Raw genomic sequence first — 14380 nt, 5'->3', positions numbered from 1 at the left:
CGTTCAGTGAGGTTACATTGGTGGCTTAAAATTGGCCATGGTAGGAGTATTTACACCACAGAAACTGGCAAATGCTACAAGTCAGCTCCCCACTCCCATCCCCGCATCCAATCGCTGGGCCTGGTGAAGGACATGCTTCAGCAACTCAAGATGGTCCGTCAAATAGCTCTCTGTAGTTTGATGGGCTCAAGCAAGCTGCATTTGTAGGTTATGTCCTTTCTGGCAAAAGGTAGCAGAACCCATGGAAATAGATGCTGGCCAAGAATAGGGGCTTACAACTGCTCTCCCCTGCTGCCCTGAAGCAAGCACTTCATGGATCTCTTAGGCATCTGTGGAAGTTTGTTAGAATAATGGCCCCGATGAATCACAGCTCCACACCCTTTTGCAATGCGACGTTGCTCCTCCCCATTGAGAAAGGTTGAGTCTGTTTTGCCATCTCCTTGAATCTGCAACTGGCCTCATGACATTCCCCCCCCCCCCCCCACTCTCCCCAACAGAATGTGGTGGAAGTGACATTGTGCGAGTTCTGGAGCTTACGCCTAAAGGGGTCTGCTAGCTTCTACCATCACCCTCTCCTGAGACCCTCTCATCACCCAACCTTGAGACCACCATTTCTTGATGAAATCCAGTGAGTCTCCTGGAGGAGGAGAGGTCATGTGGAGAACGGAAAATCAGCACCAACTGCCAGACACGGGGATGAGGTCATGTTGGACCCTCCAGCCCAAATCAGAGGACTGTAGCTGCGTGAGTGACTGCAGGTGGAACTCGCAGAAACACCCACATAGCCAGCCCATAGCGTAGTGAGAAATAGTAAATCATTTGGTATGTTGCACAGAAATAGCTAACTGAGGCAACCTCAAAATCTGATACGCAGGACCTGGGAGCTGGCTGCCCCCCCCCCCCCCCCCCCCCCCCCGCCCCTCCTGCTCTATGGAGCTGACAAGGGGTCAGGATTTATTTAAGATGTTATTCCTCCCAGGGGCTCATATACATTCAAAGGAATAAAGTTCTAACAGTGGGATGGCAGGCCCTTCTCAAGGACATGTTTACGTCCAGGGGCCCTCCCACCTGCTCTTCACAATCACATTTTGGCTGCTTCCTTCATCAGCTTCCAGCTCACCTGCTAAAGCTCCGCCTTTCCCAAATGAGGTGGGGGAGAAGGCAGATCCAATTCAGGGGAGCCCGCACTGGTTGATCATGCAGAGGAAGTTTTGTAGCTAAACAAAACAAGCCCAAACCCCAAAAGAGTACGGGAGAAAGAAATAAACAGGGAATCCAAAGATGGCAAAAGGTTGGGTCATGTATCTAGGCCATGTGTTATCTATGGCAGTTACATCAAGATAGTTAAAAGTCAGGTAGATCCCACTGGCACTTGACCTCTTCTGAGGTCTTTACATGGTTCTGGAAGTTTCTGTTTGTATCTGCTTTCCTCACTATAGTAGACTGTAAGCCTCTTGAGAGCAGGGACCATGAATTATTCATTTCTATGACTGAGAGCCTAGCAGGAAACTGCACCGAACAGGCCCTCAATGCGTGCTGTTGAAGTATGAAGTTAAGCCCCAAAAGCAGGGAGGTTTTGAAAGATTTGAAATGTCTGCAGAAGAGCCAGGTGAGCCCATGGGAAACAGCTGTAGACCTCACCCCAGAGACGCTTGTCTGTCCTAACCCTGCCCGGTCTGGAGTTAGTACCCTCACCTGGGACACTGGTGGTTCAAGGTCAGGCTGCAAACCCTCAGACACGGAGCTCCCTTACTCACCACCTTGCTCAGGGAGAGGCGTCTTTTCCTGGCTTTGGGCAAGGTGTAATCCTACTGGGAGCACAGGCCCGGAGTCGTGACTTTCACCTCCTCAGTTGTCCTGAGGCAAAGCCAACAGTGCAGAAGCAACACTGGGAAGTGGCACATCCTCAGAGACCCGCCCCCAGACACCTGTCAATGGCTCCATCAACTTGTCATTCTCAGTGATGAGTACCTACCACCCCCTCAACTACTCCCTGTAGCCTCCACCCTTGGGGCTCAGAGTCCTGGATGCTTCAGTGGCTCCCAACCCCTCACTTCCCCTCCACCAGGTGAATGTGTTGGCCCTGGGACGTCTCTTTCCCTCTTTCCACTACTCTAGCTCAGCTTTGTACATCTGGGGACAGGGTCAGGAAAAAGGGGTCCACTGAGCATGTGTCCCTTCCCAATCCCTCCTCACTTCCTTTCCAACCAAAAGCATGCTAATGTGGCTCTTAGAGATTTTGTTCCCAGTCTCCAGAAGGAAGGAAAGCAGAGAAGGAGGAATAGAAAAAGAAAGCGAGTGGAGAAAGATTGCCTAACAACCTTCCCAGGTTCCCCGGTTCCCTACAGAATAAAGTTCAAATCCTTTTTTGGTATGTGAAGCTCTTCCTAGCTGGGCTCACCCGAAATCGCAGCCTTATCTCTGCCTCTCCCCCCTCTGACCTCACAACCATCTGGCTTCTGCAGGTCCTGAGTCTGGAATGTCCTTTTCCCCTCGCTGCTCCCCTTCAAGGCCTGCTCTGCTCTGCGATGCCTTCCTCACCTCCAGGCAAAGACAGCCCCATCCTGCCCCAACAGCCATAGTTGCCTTATCACAATCTGTTTGTGCCACTCACTCATCCATTCACTCGTTCATTTGCTCCTTTCTTCATTTCTCCATTCACCAAGTGCTCATTGAGGACCTGGATGAGCCAGGCTCTGTGCTAGAATCCCAGGATACCACAGGAAATAGGATGTAGTTATGTGGGCCTTCCAGACAGAACTACATTGGGGTCCTGGGGTAAAGAGCAGGGGGTTCACTCTGATAGTGAAGGTCTGGATAGCTTCTCCAGCGGAAGTGAAATAACAGCTGAACTGAGGTAGAGATTGTTAAGGTTTAGGGGGTGGGATGAGAGGCCCCGGGCGAAGCAGGAGGGAACCTGACAAATTTGAGGAAGTGCAAGAGGGTGGAGGAAGGTTGGGCAAGCTCTGGCTGTGGCTGGGTGAGCAGGCAGGGACCAGGGCCTCCAAGGGCCTTGCAGATGGCAATGAGGGTTTTGGTCCTCCTTCTAAGAGAAATGGGCGACACCGGTGGGTTTACCCTGGTCGGGCAGGATGATGGGAATATGTCTGATTTGCATTTTGTAAAGATTCATCCTTCAGCTGTGGGGTGAAGAGTGGGCTAACAGTGGGAACGGGAGTGAAGGCCGGAGAGTCAGTGGGAGGCTGGTGCAGAGGTCTAGGGAAGAGGTGCCCGTGGTCTGGACAGAGGGGGCTGGAGTAGATGAACAGGTAGGTAGGAGGTCAGACTGATGGGGCTCAGTGGCAGGTTGGAAATAGGTGAGCAAAAGGGGTGTCTGAGATGGCTCCTCCCCGACACACCCAGCACAGCATCTTACAAAGACCTCGTGAAAGGGAAATGCAGATGCTGGGAACCAAAGGGGAAGCTCTCTCTATTAGGGAGCCTGGTAGGTATTGAATTAAAGCCATTTAACCAGACCATTTGCCCAATTCCTGTAACAAATAGGTATTTCAAAATATACAAAAATCAGATCTCTTCCAAAGTGATCATTTAATGCTTTTGGAATGTTGGCAAAATAGGTGGGGCGTGAGCATTCTGTTCTCATTATTGCAAGATAATAGTTTGAACGAAAGGAAGTGTCTGGAAACAAATACCATGTAAACAAAGAAGCAAGCCCTAAATATAAAGACAACTTAAATATATAAATCCCATATGTTATATAGTAAATATTAAAATATATTTAATATATTATTTTTAATTGCAAAAGTAACTTCTCACTGGGGAGAAAAAAATCAAGCAATCCTATATAATAAAAGGCTAATATGCAAATTGTCCCCACAGGAGTTCAACAGCCGGGAGGTCGACCGCTCACTATGACATGCACTGACCCCCAAGGGGCAGCACGGAACGAAGGAAAGCCCTGGCCGGCAGCCGGCGGGGAAGGAAGGCCCCAATAGGCCCTGATCGCTGGCCAGGCCTGGGGACCCTGCCCGTGCACAAATTTCATGTACTGGGCCTCTGGTAGATAAATAATGGAGTCCTGGTGGAACCCCCAAAGCTACCCCTCACCAAATGTAATCTCTTTCCCTGTGCACCAAAACATGTTTTCCACGTTTAGAAATTAGCAATTTTTAGTAAGTTCTAGCAAATCAGCGGACAGAACAAAATATCTCATTGCAGACCTCTTGGAGAGACAGGACTTAGCCCCAGGGCAATACAGCTCAGTAACCAAAAGGGCAGCATGGACCTTCAAGCCAACATGAATGGCCCAGACAGTGAGTGTTACAGCAGTTCAGGGATGGGGAGACGGGGGAGACGGGGGTTGCAGACACAGGACCGCCTGTGTAGAAACCTAACCCCCAACTGGCTTGAGCCAACCAGGAATTTATTATTAGCTCATGAGCGTCTGATACCTGTTAGGCACTACTTCAGGTTCTCTTGGCCTCACCTTCTCCTTTTCCAGCTGCCGCGGCTGGGACCAGATCTGCACAGGCCCCAACTAACTTCCCATGGGAACAGTCGTTCAGCTCCTCACCTCACACTGTGGGTCACTGGCCTCCTGCCTTGGGACTCCCCAGGTGACACCGAGGGGAGGACCCTACTTGTCTTCCAACAGACAAAACCCGGAAGTGTAGGAGAGTTAAGGTCTCATGATAGGAATCCAGTAGTTACCAGCAAACAGTGTGAAATGTGGCAGAAAGATCAAGGAGAAAGAGGACTGAGTAAAGACCATTAGAACTATATATTTTTTTTTGCCTAGTTTTTTTATTTTATTAAGTTTCAATTAAATGTAAATTTAAATAACCACATGTGACCAGCAGTTACCAGAAAGGGTTCACTGACAATGAATTGATCGGAAATCAAGGTTCTAGGCACAATAGATGAAATCTAGAATTCGTATATTTAAAGCACTCTAATGACATTTGCTCACAGAGACTTGAATGCTCTTTGGACTTAGAATGTTGTGAACACAGTGAGTGTTACGGCAGTTCAGGGATGGGGGAGATGGGGGTCGCAGACACAAGACTCCTAGAGTGTCTGCACTCCTAGAATCTGCAACTATAATCTCCAGCTGAGATCAAAACCCTCATCCTTGGCTAAAGAAAAGAAACTTCGAGATTTGATTTGATGCTTGTTCATCAGGAAAACAGGGATTGAGCAAGTTATAAGGAGACATTCTATCAGGCCAAGTCCCTTCAGTGGGATTGCCTGCTCCAAAGAGAACCGGTTTGTTGAATATATCTAGTTATCTTTTGAAGGATAGAGGGCCCTCCTCGACTAACCCGAAGGAGAAGCCACAGGAAACCCCGGTGAGAAATGTTTAGGGAAGAATTGGTTGACTTGGATTTTAATGACGCCATGTGACTAGTTTGCAGGTGTTCCTTGTTAGCAAGGTTGACAATGTGCATGCTGTGGTTCATGTTGCATGACTGTCTAAAGGAAGTCAATCACAAGAGTGATAAGAACCACATTACATTTGGATGTTGCCTAATTTTCAAATCAAGGTAAAAGGTTGATTCCATAGGAATGAAACGAGCTATGTGATGGTGAGTCTCCTGTAATCTGGTCTCAGTTTATAAGGAAACAGAATGAGAATGAGAAAGTTTAGGACATCTCTCTCTCAGAAATCAAGGTGGGGTGTGTGTTTATATGGGGTGTGAATGAAGTAATAATTCAGGGCACTTTCAGGAAATGTCACTTCCAATGATATTGGAACGTATCCCTTTACCAAACAACCATGGCTTTTAGTGTAAGATACCGCTCTAGGAGTTGTGTGGAATGCAAGAAGGTGAAAGACCAGGGCTGTGATCTCCAGTGACTATCACTTGCCCAGAGAGAGGAATACCTATTGATTGTGATACCACCTGGGGACTAATATTTAATTCTCGCCCCCCCCCATAAATCTAAATAAGTATTTAGCAGTCCCGCACAATCCCAAAGTAAATGTTAAAGAGTAATAATAAGCCCTATGAGGGGTCCTTAAAAGTGCAAAACTTGGATACGGGGAATTTTACACCTTGTGACAGACAATGTGGGAAGGCTATGCACCAGGTTCCCCTTTTTGGCAATCGATCTTTGAAAAAGAACATTATTTAACTTTAGGGACATTGAGTTTTAAATGTGGTTTTTGAAAATTGAATACGATTATTAAATCCAACCTTTTTTATAGATAAGAGAACTTAAAGTGACAGAAACAGGTGACATTCAGATGTTCCAATACCTGCTCTCGGGTACGTTCTCCAGGGTGCCATGGGGTCTCCGTGTGTGTGCTTGCGTTTATATTTATATTGGGTTTGAAACCCCCTCATACCTGAGCAGCAATAATTCATAAATTGTTGACATCTAAATTTCTGATTTAAAAATTCTATTTCCTGCCATTCATATTTAATCAGTGCCTCTCAAAATGATTGCTCTCAAATTTTAAACCTGGGGTTATAGATCCCAGGGAGCATTCAGAAAAGAGAATTTGGGCCTTCTCTTTAGAGAATTCTTGAAAAGTATAGATAAGCTTGACAAAATGACAATTCATCTATCTTTAGTTAGACATTTCAATCTGAGCTGAGCCTAATATGCTTCTCTAATTATAGTGATATATTTTCCACATTACAAAGCAAGACACATGGCCTGACACATGGTCTTGGAATTCTGGATGTTTGGTTCAGTAATATTTGCTTAATGGTAAGAGAAATTATTATCTGGAGCATATGAAATATCAAGTGTTTCTCTCTTGGTAAGCTATTCCCAAAATATCCTACCTAGTTTCTTGCAATGTCTGTGCTTAACTAATTGTAAAATTAAAAATATTTTAAATGCCAAATGGAATTAATGTTCATTATAGAAAACAACCAGGAAATATAAATGAGCAAAATAAGAAAACACTGAACAAATAATAGACTAAAAAATTCTTTAGTGCAAAGAAAGGGGCATATTAATTTTAAATGCTTCCATACGTTCACAAGCAAATCCCACTCTTCCTTGTTTACAACTAAAAAAGCCCAAACACTAAAAAACAAAACAAAACATTTAAAGAGTCGCCGAGTAAAACTTCTCTGTCCTTACTAAACTCTGCCTGAGTTTTAGGAATCTGTATAATAAACATGAAATCAGTCACCTGACCACTCTCACCCTCATCTCATTCCACACACCCATCTTCCCTCCCTCCCCCACTCACACACATTGGGACTTCAAAAATATCCCTTTTCAATTCGGTTCTTTCTAAAAGGGGGGTGGGGGGGGGAGATGGCAGAAGGGCACGAGTGTCAGGGCGAAGAACAAGGCTACACCCAGCTCTTGCGTCCATAAAGCGCAAAGCCTCCAGGCCTAACACGTAAAGCGGATTTGTGCCCAAGCTGGTCTATACAGCCGGCTCCGCGGACACCCCACTCCCCGATGGGTTTCACTTTAACTTCCTTCAGCAGGTTGAGGATGAACGCCCCACACTTTTAAGGGGAAGGCGGCGCCCAACGGATGGTTTCCCGGAATCTCCCTGACTGCAGAGGAGAGGGAAGAAGGGAAGGCTAGGCGATGGGCGTTTCATTCATTGCTCCTCTTCCCCTCCTCCCACTCCTCCCTTCCCTAGACTTTCTCTCCCCGGTTCCAGTGCGAGTTTGACGTCGGTCTCCAGGATACCAGACAGCCAATCGTCTGGTTGCTAAGGGAGACGCGCGGCCAATCAGGCGTCGTTGCTACCTGTAATATTTTTAGCCGGGAGGGACTCTGGGTTCCACTCCCAACGTCAACTTCGTGTGTTTCTCTGCTGCAGGTTGTGAAAAAGGGCGCTCCCCCTCCCCCTTGAGTCTCTCTCTCTCTCTCTCTCTCTCTCTCTCTCTCTCTCTCTCTCTCTCTCTCTCTCTCTCTCCCGACTCAGACATATTTCAACCGGAAATTATCTTAAACGCACATTACAGGAATGCACCGCGTTTAATACGTGTGTTTGTGTTAAAGCAGGCACTTGAAACACACGCATAGGTATATATACACTTAGATTTGTTTGCAATTTGGCACGGAGGCCTGTGTTGGGACATTTGGAATAAAATGTAATTCTTCTTACAGTCTCACCCCAGCCCTCCTTCCGAGTGGCCGCTGGGTCGCCCGGGAGGTCTGATGTGGAATGCAGAGGCAGTTAAACTGTCACCTGGGCGGGAGGTGTGGCCTGATGGCCTCCCCCCCACCCCCAGCCTGACACGGCCGCTTTGGGTTCTGCAGTTGTCACTCTCTGGATGGCAGTTGGCTTCGGCCCCGGAGGTGATTAATATTCAATCAATCGGGTGCACGAGTTCCCGTCACGGTTCGCCCTTTTCTCTAGGCTCTCCCGGGTGCACGGGAGGCCGACCTGGTAGCTTGTCCACGAGTGGGATTTTCCTCGCCACAGTCCCACTCGGGTAGGGTCACTTTCTGTAAACGCTCCCCTCCCTCTCGGGCCTTGGACTCCCCTCCCCGTTCGCCTCGCAGCTTCGCCACCTGCTTCGCTCCCCTCCCCCCTTCTCCCTGGCGCTCTCCGCCTAAACCCAGAGTCAGCCGCCCCACCCCACCTGTTACCCTTACTGGCACGTCTCTCCCCCAATCCCTTCCCAACGTTTGTGTTAATCCCGCCCACAGAGCTCCATCTCGTCGGCTCATTGGCCACCCTGGAGCCCGAGAGGTGAGGCCTTGGCCACCCTGGCCCTCCGCTGCCCGTCAGGACCGGAGGCGGGACCTGGCCAATGGCATCGGGGGGCCGGGCAGGGGCGGAGCCAGCGGCGAGGGAGCGGGAGGGCGGGGATTGGTTACACCGCCCCGAGCTGTGTGACGCCAATGGGCGCGCGCGCACCCCGAAGGGAGGGGATGGGGGCGGGGAAGAGGCTATAAAATGAGAGGTGGGGCGCGCGCCGCGGCAGAAGGAGCCAAGCTCTGGCCCGGCGCGGAGTGGGTGCATGACGAGGACGCTGGGCCGGGCACCGGGCTGTGTGGAGAAGTGAGCGCGCTCGCTTGACCCCGTCCTCGCCACCCCGAGTCCGAGGGCCGACCTCCCGAGGCCAGCACCAGGGCCCCTGCCCTCCGCGCCCTCCGCCGGCCACGTCGTCGTGCACTCAGCCAGCTCGCCGCTGCGGAGCCTGCCGCGCCCCCGCCCTGCTGGCCCCTCTCCCCCGCCCGGCGGTCCGGTCTGCAGTGGACGCAGCCCGTGAGTACCTGGGGGCGGCGGGCGGGGTCCGGAGGGGGAGGGGTGCAGCGGCGGCGGGCTCCCGGCTCTCGGGGGGCTCGGGGACGGTGGCGTCGCGGCCCCGGCGCGGAGGGGAGCGGCTCCAGACATCCGGCTCCTGGCAGCTCCAAAGGGCCCCGGCGCGCCCGGAGCCGGAGGCGGGGCCGGCCGGCGCGTCGGGCTCTGCCTGGGCCGGGTGGCCGGGGAAGGGGGGAGGCCTGAGGCGAGCAGACGGGACTCTGGGGGTTGGGGCGCCCGGAGGGAGCGGCGGGCTCGAGGGCAACGCTGGGGTCCTTGGGGGTCCTCGGGGCCTGTGGCCGCCGCGGCCGAAAATGGTGCTGGGGAGCCGGTGCTCCCCAGGCTCTGGCTGGGTCCCAGGAGGCTCGGGGCTGGGGGCGGAGAGCGGCGGGTCCGGTTACGCGGGGGGAGGGGAGCAGCTGACCCGGAGCGGCCGGCGCCCCGACCTGCCCCGGTGCCCGGCCCCGAGTGGCTGCTTTTCCATTGCTCGTGGCCGTCCTCCCCCACCCCTTCCTCCGAGGAGGCTTGTCCTGCCTTCCTCCGCCCCATCCTCCTCCTCCTCCTCCCTCCTGCCGCTGCTGGGTTCCGAGGGCTGTGAGCAGAAATCTAATGAGACCCAACCGGCTGTTTATGTAATTCTTCCCACTCCGGTCCTCCACCGTCCGCCGAGCCTGCTTTTCGCTCGTCTGCACCTTCAAACCATTAGGCGTCATCAGCTGCCTTCGCCGGCACCCAGGCTCTTGGCGTGGAAAGTGTTTGTAGTTTGGGGGCAGCCGGAGAGCCTTTTCCCTTTGTCACCACGAATTTGGTCACTGGAACAGATGGGTGAATGCCGGCCTGATTTTTAAATGTCCTTTTAAGTCCACCTCAGTGTACAAATAGATCTCCTTTGCAAACACCGTCTGTTTGCCCTTGATCTTTCCTTATCCCCACCCAGTGCTGATCCAGCAAACGTTTAAAGGTCGACCTTATCGTGCAGGACTCTCCGGCTGTTCTCTTATCGAGAGGGAGGGAGGTGGTTTTGGAAATCAGAATAAAACTCAGAAACCCTGCCCATTAAACAGGTTAATAAATAGTTTGGAAACGAATTGTTGCTTTTGTTATATTTGCTGTCGAAGCGGTATTTTCAGATTTAGAAAGAGAGATATATATTGCAAAGAAAAAGCACGGAGAGGCTCAGTGGTGTGCCCTTTAGTATCCGTAAGACCTCAACTGTATAGGATAATTTGGTTTGCAGCATTCACTAAAATGGCAATTCATTTAGTATACAGTAACTTTAATTTTAGCATAGTGTACTTTGGAAATTAAAATAATCTTCCAAACTTCTCAAATTTCTAAATTTTTAACAATAAAGGAGATTTAAGCAGTACAGTACATACCCAAAATGAACAGAAACACAGAATTCACTTCTAAATTGGTGAATAGGAATATTACCAACTTCTAAAATTGGCATATTTATATATATATATAGAGGTAGGTGGATGGGTATTCTGAGTATGTTTTTTAGCAAACATTCTTGTGGGAATTGAGGGAAGAAACAAAAAGGAATACGCTACATATTCTGGACATATTTTTATTCTTAGAACTCTATTCAGAAACAATTACAGGGTTAAAATATTGTTTTAACTAAATCCTGTTTCCCCACGATATTTTGAACTTTAATAAACAATTTCTACTGTGTATGCCTACTGTATTTTGTGCTGATTATATTTTTCAGACTTTCTATCCTGTTAGACTTTTTCAAAAGTGAAATTATTCCGGGGTAAAAACAGGCTGTGGGATTTAACATTTAGCTCATTTGTACATGTTTGCTTTTGTTTTGTTTTCTTTAAGGAACAAGATCTCTCAAGGTGAAGCATAACCTACTCTACCAGCACTTTGAATGAAAATTTGTTTCTCTGCCACAAACTGAACACTTTTTTTCCCCGGTGTGTGTGGGGGGAAGTTGAAACACAAATCCAGCTTTGTGGCGTAGCAGCTATGCAGCTTGAAATCCAAGTAGCACTCAATTTTATTATTTCATATTTGTACAATAAGCTTCCCAGGAGACGTGTCAACATTTTTGGTGAAGAGCTTGAAAGACTTCTTAAGAAGAAATATGAAGGGCATTGGTATCCTGAAAAGCCATACAAAGGATCAGGGTTTAGATGTATACACATAGGGGAGAAGGTGGACCCCGTGATTGAACAAGCATCCAAAGAGAGCGGTTTGGACATTGACGATGTTCGTGGCAATTTGCCACAGGATCTTAGTGTTTGGATCGACCCATTTGAGGTTTCCTACCAAATTGGTGAAAAGGGACCGGTGAAGGTGCTCTATGTGGATGACAATAATGAAAATGGATGTGAGTTGGATAAAGAGATCAAAAACAGCTTTAACCCCGAGGCCCAGGTTTTCATGCCCATCAGTGACCCAGCCTCGTCAGTGTCCAGCTCTCCATCGCCTCCCTTTGGCCACTCTGCTGCTGTCAGCCCGACTTTCATGCCCCGGTCCACTCAGCCTTTAACCTTTACCACTGCCACTTTCGCTGCCACCAAGTTCGGCTCTACCAAAATGAAGAACAGTGGCCGAAGCAACAAGGTTGCACGTACTTCTCCTATCAACCTTGGCTTGAATGTGAATGACCTCTTGAAGCAGAAAGCCATCTCTTCCTCAATGCACTCTCTCTATGGGCTTGGCCTGGGCAGCCAGCAGCCGCAGCAGCAGCAGCCATCCCAGCCACCACCGCCACCACCACCGCAGCAGCAGCAGCAGAAAACCTCTGCTCTTTCTCCTAATGCCAAGGAATTTATTTTTCCTAACATGCAGGGTCAAGGTAGTAGTACCAATGGAATGTTCCCAGGTGACAGCCCCCTTAACCTCAGTCCTCTTCAGTACAGTAATGCCTTTGATGTGTTTGCAGCCTACGGAGGCCTCAACGAGAAGTCTTTTGTAGATGGCTTGAATTTTAGCTTAAACAACATGCAGTATTCTAACCAGCAATTCCAGCCAGTTATGGCTAACTAAAAAAAGAAAGAAAAAAAAGTCGTAAAAGTTAAAAGTACAAGTTAAAATGCTTGGGCCCGAGGAGGATTTTTTTTTTTCACCTCCTTGAGATTTTTTTTTTAAGCATATAGTACCGATACATTCAAGCTTGGTTACAAAAATAAAACATTCATCATTTTTCATTTGCCAACCAAGCACAAAGTTATTTTATACTGACTGTATATTTTAAAGTATACTCTCAGAAATGGCCTCTTACAGTATTTAAGATATAGCAAGGACATGGCTGATTTTTTTCTTTTTATAAAAAATTGGCACTAATAAGTGGGTTTATTGGTCTTTTCTAATTGTATAATTTAATTTAGTACAAAGTTTGTAAAATATCAGAGGATATATATATATTGTTTCTACGACATGGTATTGCATTTATATCTTTTTACTACAGTGATCTGTGACAGCAGCAGCTTCATGTTGTATTTTTTTTACTGAAATTGTAAAATATCCATCTTAAAGACATCAACTATTCTAAAAATTGTGTACAGGATATTCCTTTAGTGGTGGAATTAAAATGTACGAATATTTGCTTTTTCAAAAAATGTATTTTCTGTTAAAGGTTTAAAGATTTTTGCTATATATTATGGAAGAAAATGTAATCGTAAATATTAATTTTGTACCTATATTGTGCAATACTTGAAAAAATGGTATAAAAGTATTTTGAGTCAGTGTCTTACATGTTAAGAGGGACTGAAATAGTTTATATTAAGTTTGTATTAAAATTCTTTAAAATTAAAAATGCTTTTTGTGGTCTTTTAAACCTTTGCCAAAGATCTATCTCTGGAGTTAATGACATTATAAATGCTAATGATGCAGAAAGGTCTGGCTCATTGAATCACAAAGGAATAATGGAAAGCAGTTGCTCTACTAGTGCAGCAGATAGTAGTTTGCTACATAAAAAGTTGTCCTATCGAAACTCCGTAGCCTGACGCATGCTTGGGACTGACTTACTTTTTGGCACCTCTCTCCAGTCCATATCTGTCGCCCCTTGCTAGGGATGGTATGCTAAAGCTAGTCACAGCAAGCTTTAAAATGTGTCATGCTGACATGGAAGGTGATAAAATGAAATTCTCTCATAATCTGAGAGGATTTATTTGAAATGTATATGGAGAGAGACCATTGGATCGGTGTTCTGTTTCTGTATAGGAGAGAGAAAACTTGCTTGGACAAAGCAGCTGACCTAACTTGACAAAGATTTAGGTCTGTTTACTAATCCATTTACTTAAAGCTCAGTCATTGTATGACATCGGAGAGTTTATGATCTAACTCTATTCAAGATTGGACAGGTTGCTAAATATTAGCATTTGTGTGCATTTTCCCAGCATATTGTTTTCATTTTTTTATGGCAAGTTGGATAGCCAATCTGCTGGTTTGGGGTTTTTTAATGGTTAGCCATTGGTAATGTGAGTCAAATTGTGTAGTGGCTTGTTAAGGATGGAGTTTTTAAAAAACTGATGTCCTGGGAGGGATACTATTTAAATGAGTCATTTAACTGTTTAAATGCCCACTGGTACAGTGTTGACATAGTATTGGTGACAAAATTGTCCTGAATGGGAAGAAAAAATAACGTTCTCTGTGCTTTTAGAGTAAGAAACCAGCACTGCCTGGGTTACTAGTGAAATAAATTTGGTGTCAAATGAGTTTTTGGATGCCAGTCTACAAAAGCCTTTTGTCTGTTACCCAAGCAGTTTAGAGCAATAAAATGTTTTAAGGAGACAAGCACTGAAAATAACAGAGCTAAGCTTTTCTGTCAGCTCCATGGTGAGGCCTTTGTGCTCCAGGGGACAGAACGAGGCTGCGAAGTATTGGGACAGTGAGTGGACGCGGCAGGTCTGGTCTGCCAGCATTCTCAATTAATGTGCCTTTGTGGCCACATCACAAAGTTTGAGTAGCTGTAAGAACAATCAGTAATGGTTTTGAGCACTGTTTTCTGCTAGAGACATTTGGTTGACGTTATCATAGGCTTACCTTGGAAGAAAACTGCCTTTTTTTTAATAAATGAAGAAAGGCTCAGTTAACATACTTTTTTTTCCTGAAAACTAGACTAAGCTGGTCACTAGATACGCAATGGAATTTGTAACAGTCTGGAACACGAATATATAGATTTTAACTAATAGTTCTTAATGTAAGTAAGAATATCAGATCTTA

At 47.1% G+C, this 14380-nt stretch overlaps 1 protein-coding gene across 1 annotated transcript; it reads left to right on the top strand.

The window, feature by feature from the left end:
* Positions 1 to 8881: 8881 nt before the first annotated feature.
* Positions 8882 to 13946, top strand: TOB1 (transducer of ERBB2, 1). Its single transcript, XM_079799195.1, has 2 exons — positions 8882 to 9160; positions 11030 to 13946. Exon 2 carries the CDS (start codon positions 11177 to 11179, stop codon positions 12200 to 12202), a length of 1026 nt encoding a protein of 341 aa, XP_079655321.1. The 5' UTR covers positions 8882 to 9160; positions 11030 to 11176; the 3' UTR covers positions 12203 to 13946.
* Positions 13947 to 14380: the final 434 nt, after the last annotated feature.

The sequence above is a fragment of the Cnephaeus nilssonii genome (genome assembly GCF_951640355.1).
Source record: "Cnephaeus nilssonii genome assembly, chromosome: 19".
Lineage (NCBI taxonomy): Eukaryota > Metazoa > Chordata > Mammalia > Chiroptera > Vespertilionidae > Cnephaeus > Cnephaeus nilssonii.
The sequence above is the reverse complement of the archived record's forward strand: the minus strand, read 5'-3'. Positions and strand labels throughout refer to the sequence as shown.

Bases quoted from the DNA above. Each gene is read 5' to 3' on its own strand.
- TOB1 (XM_079799195.1), top strand. From the start codon at position 11,177: ATGCAGCTTGAAATCCAAGTAGCACTCAATTTTATTATTTCATATTTG.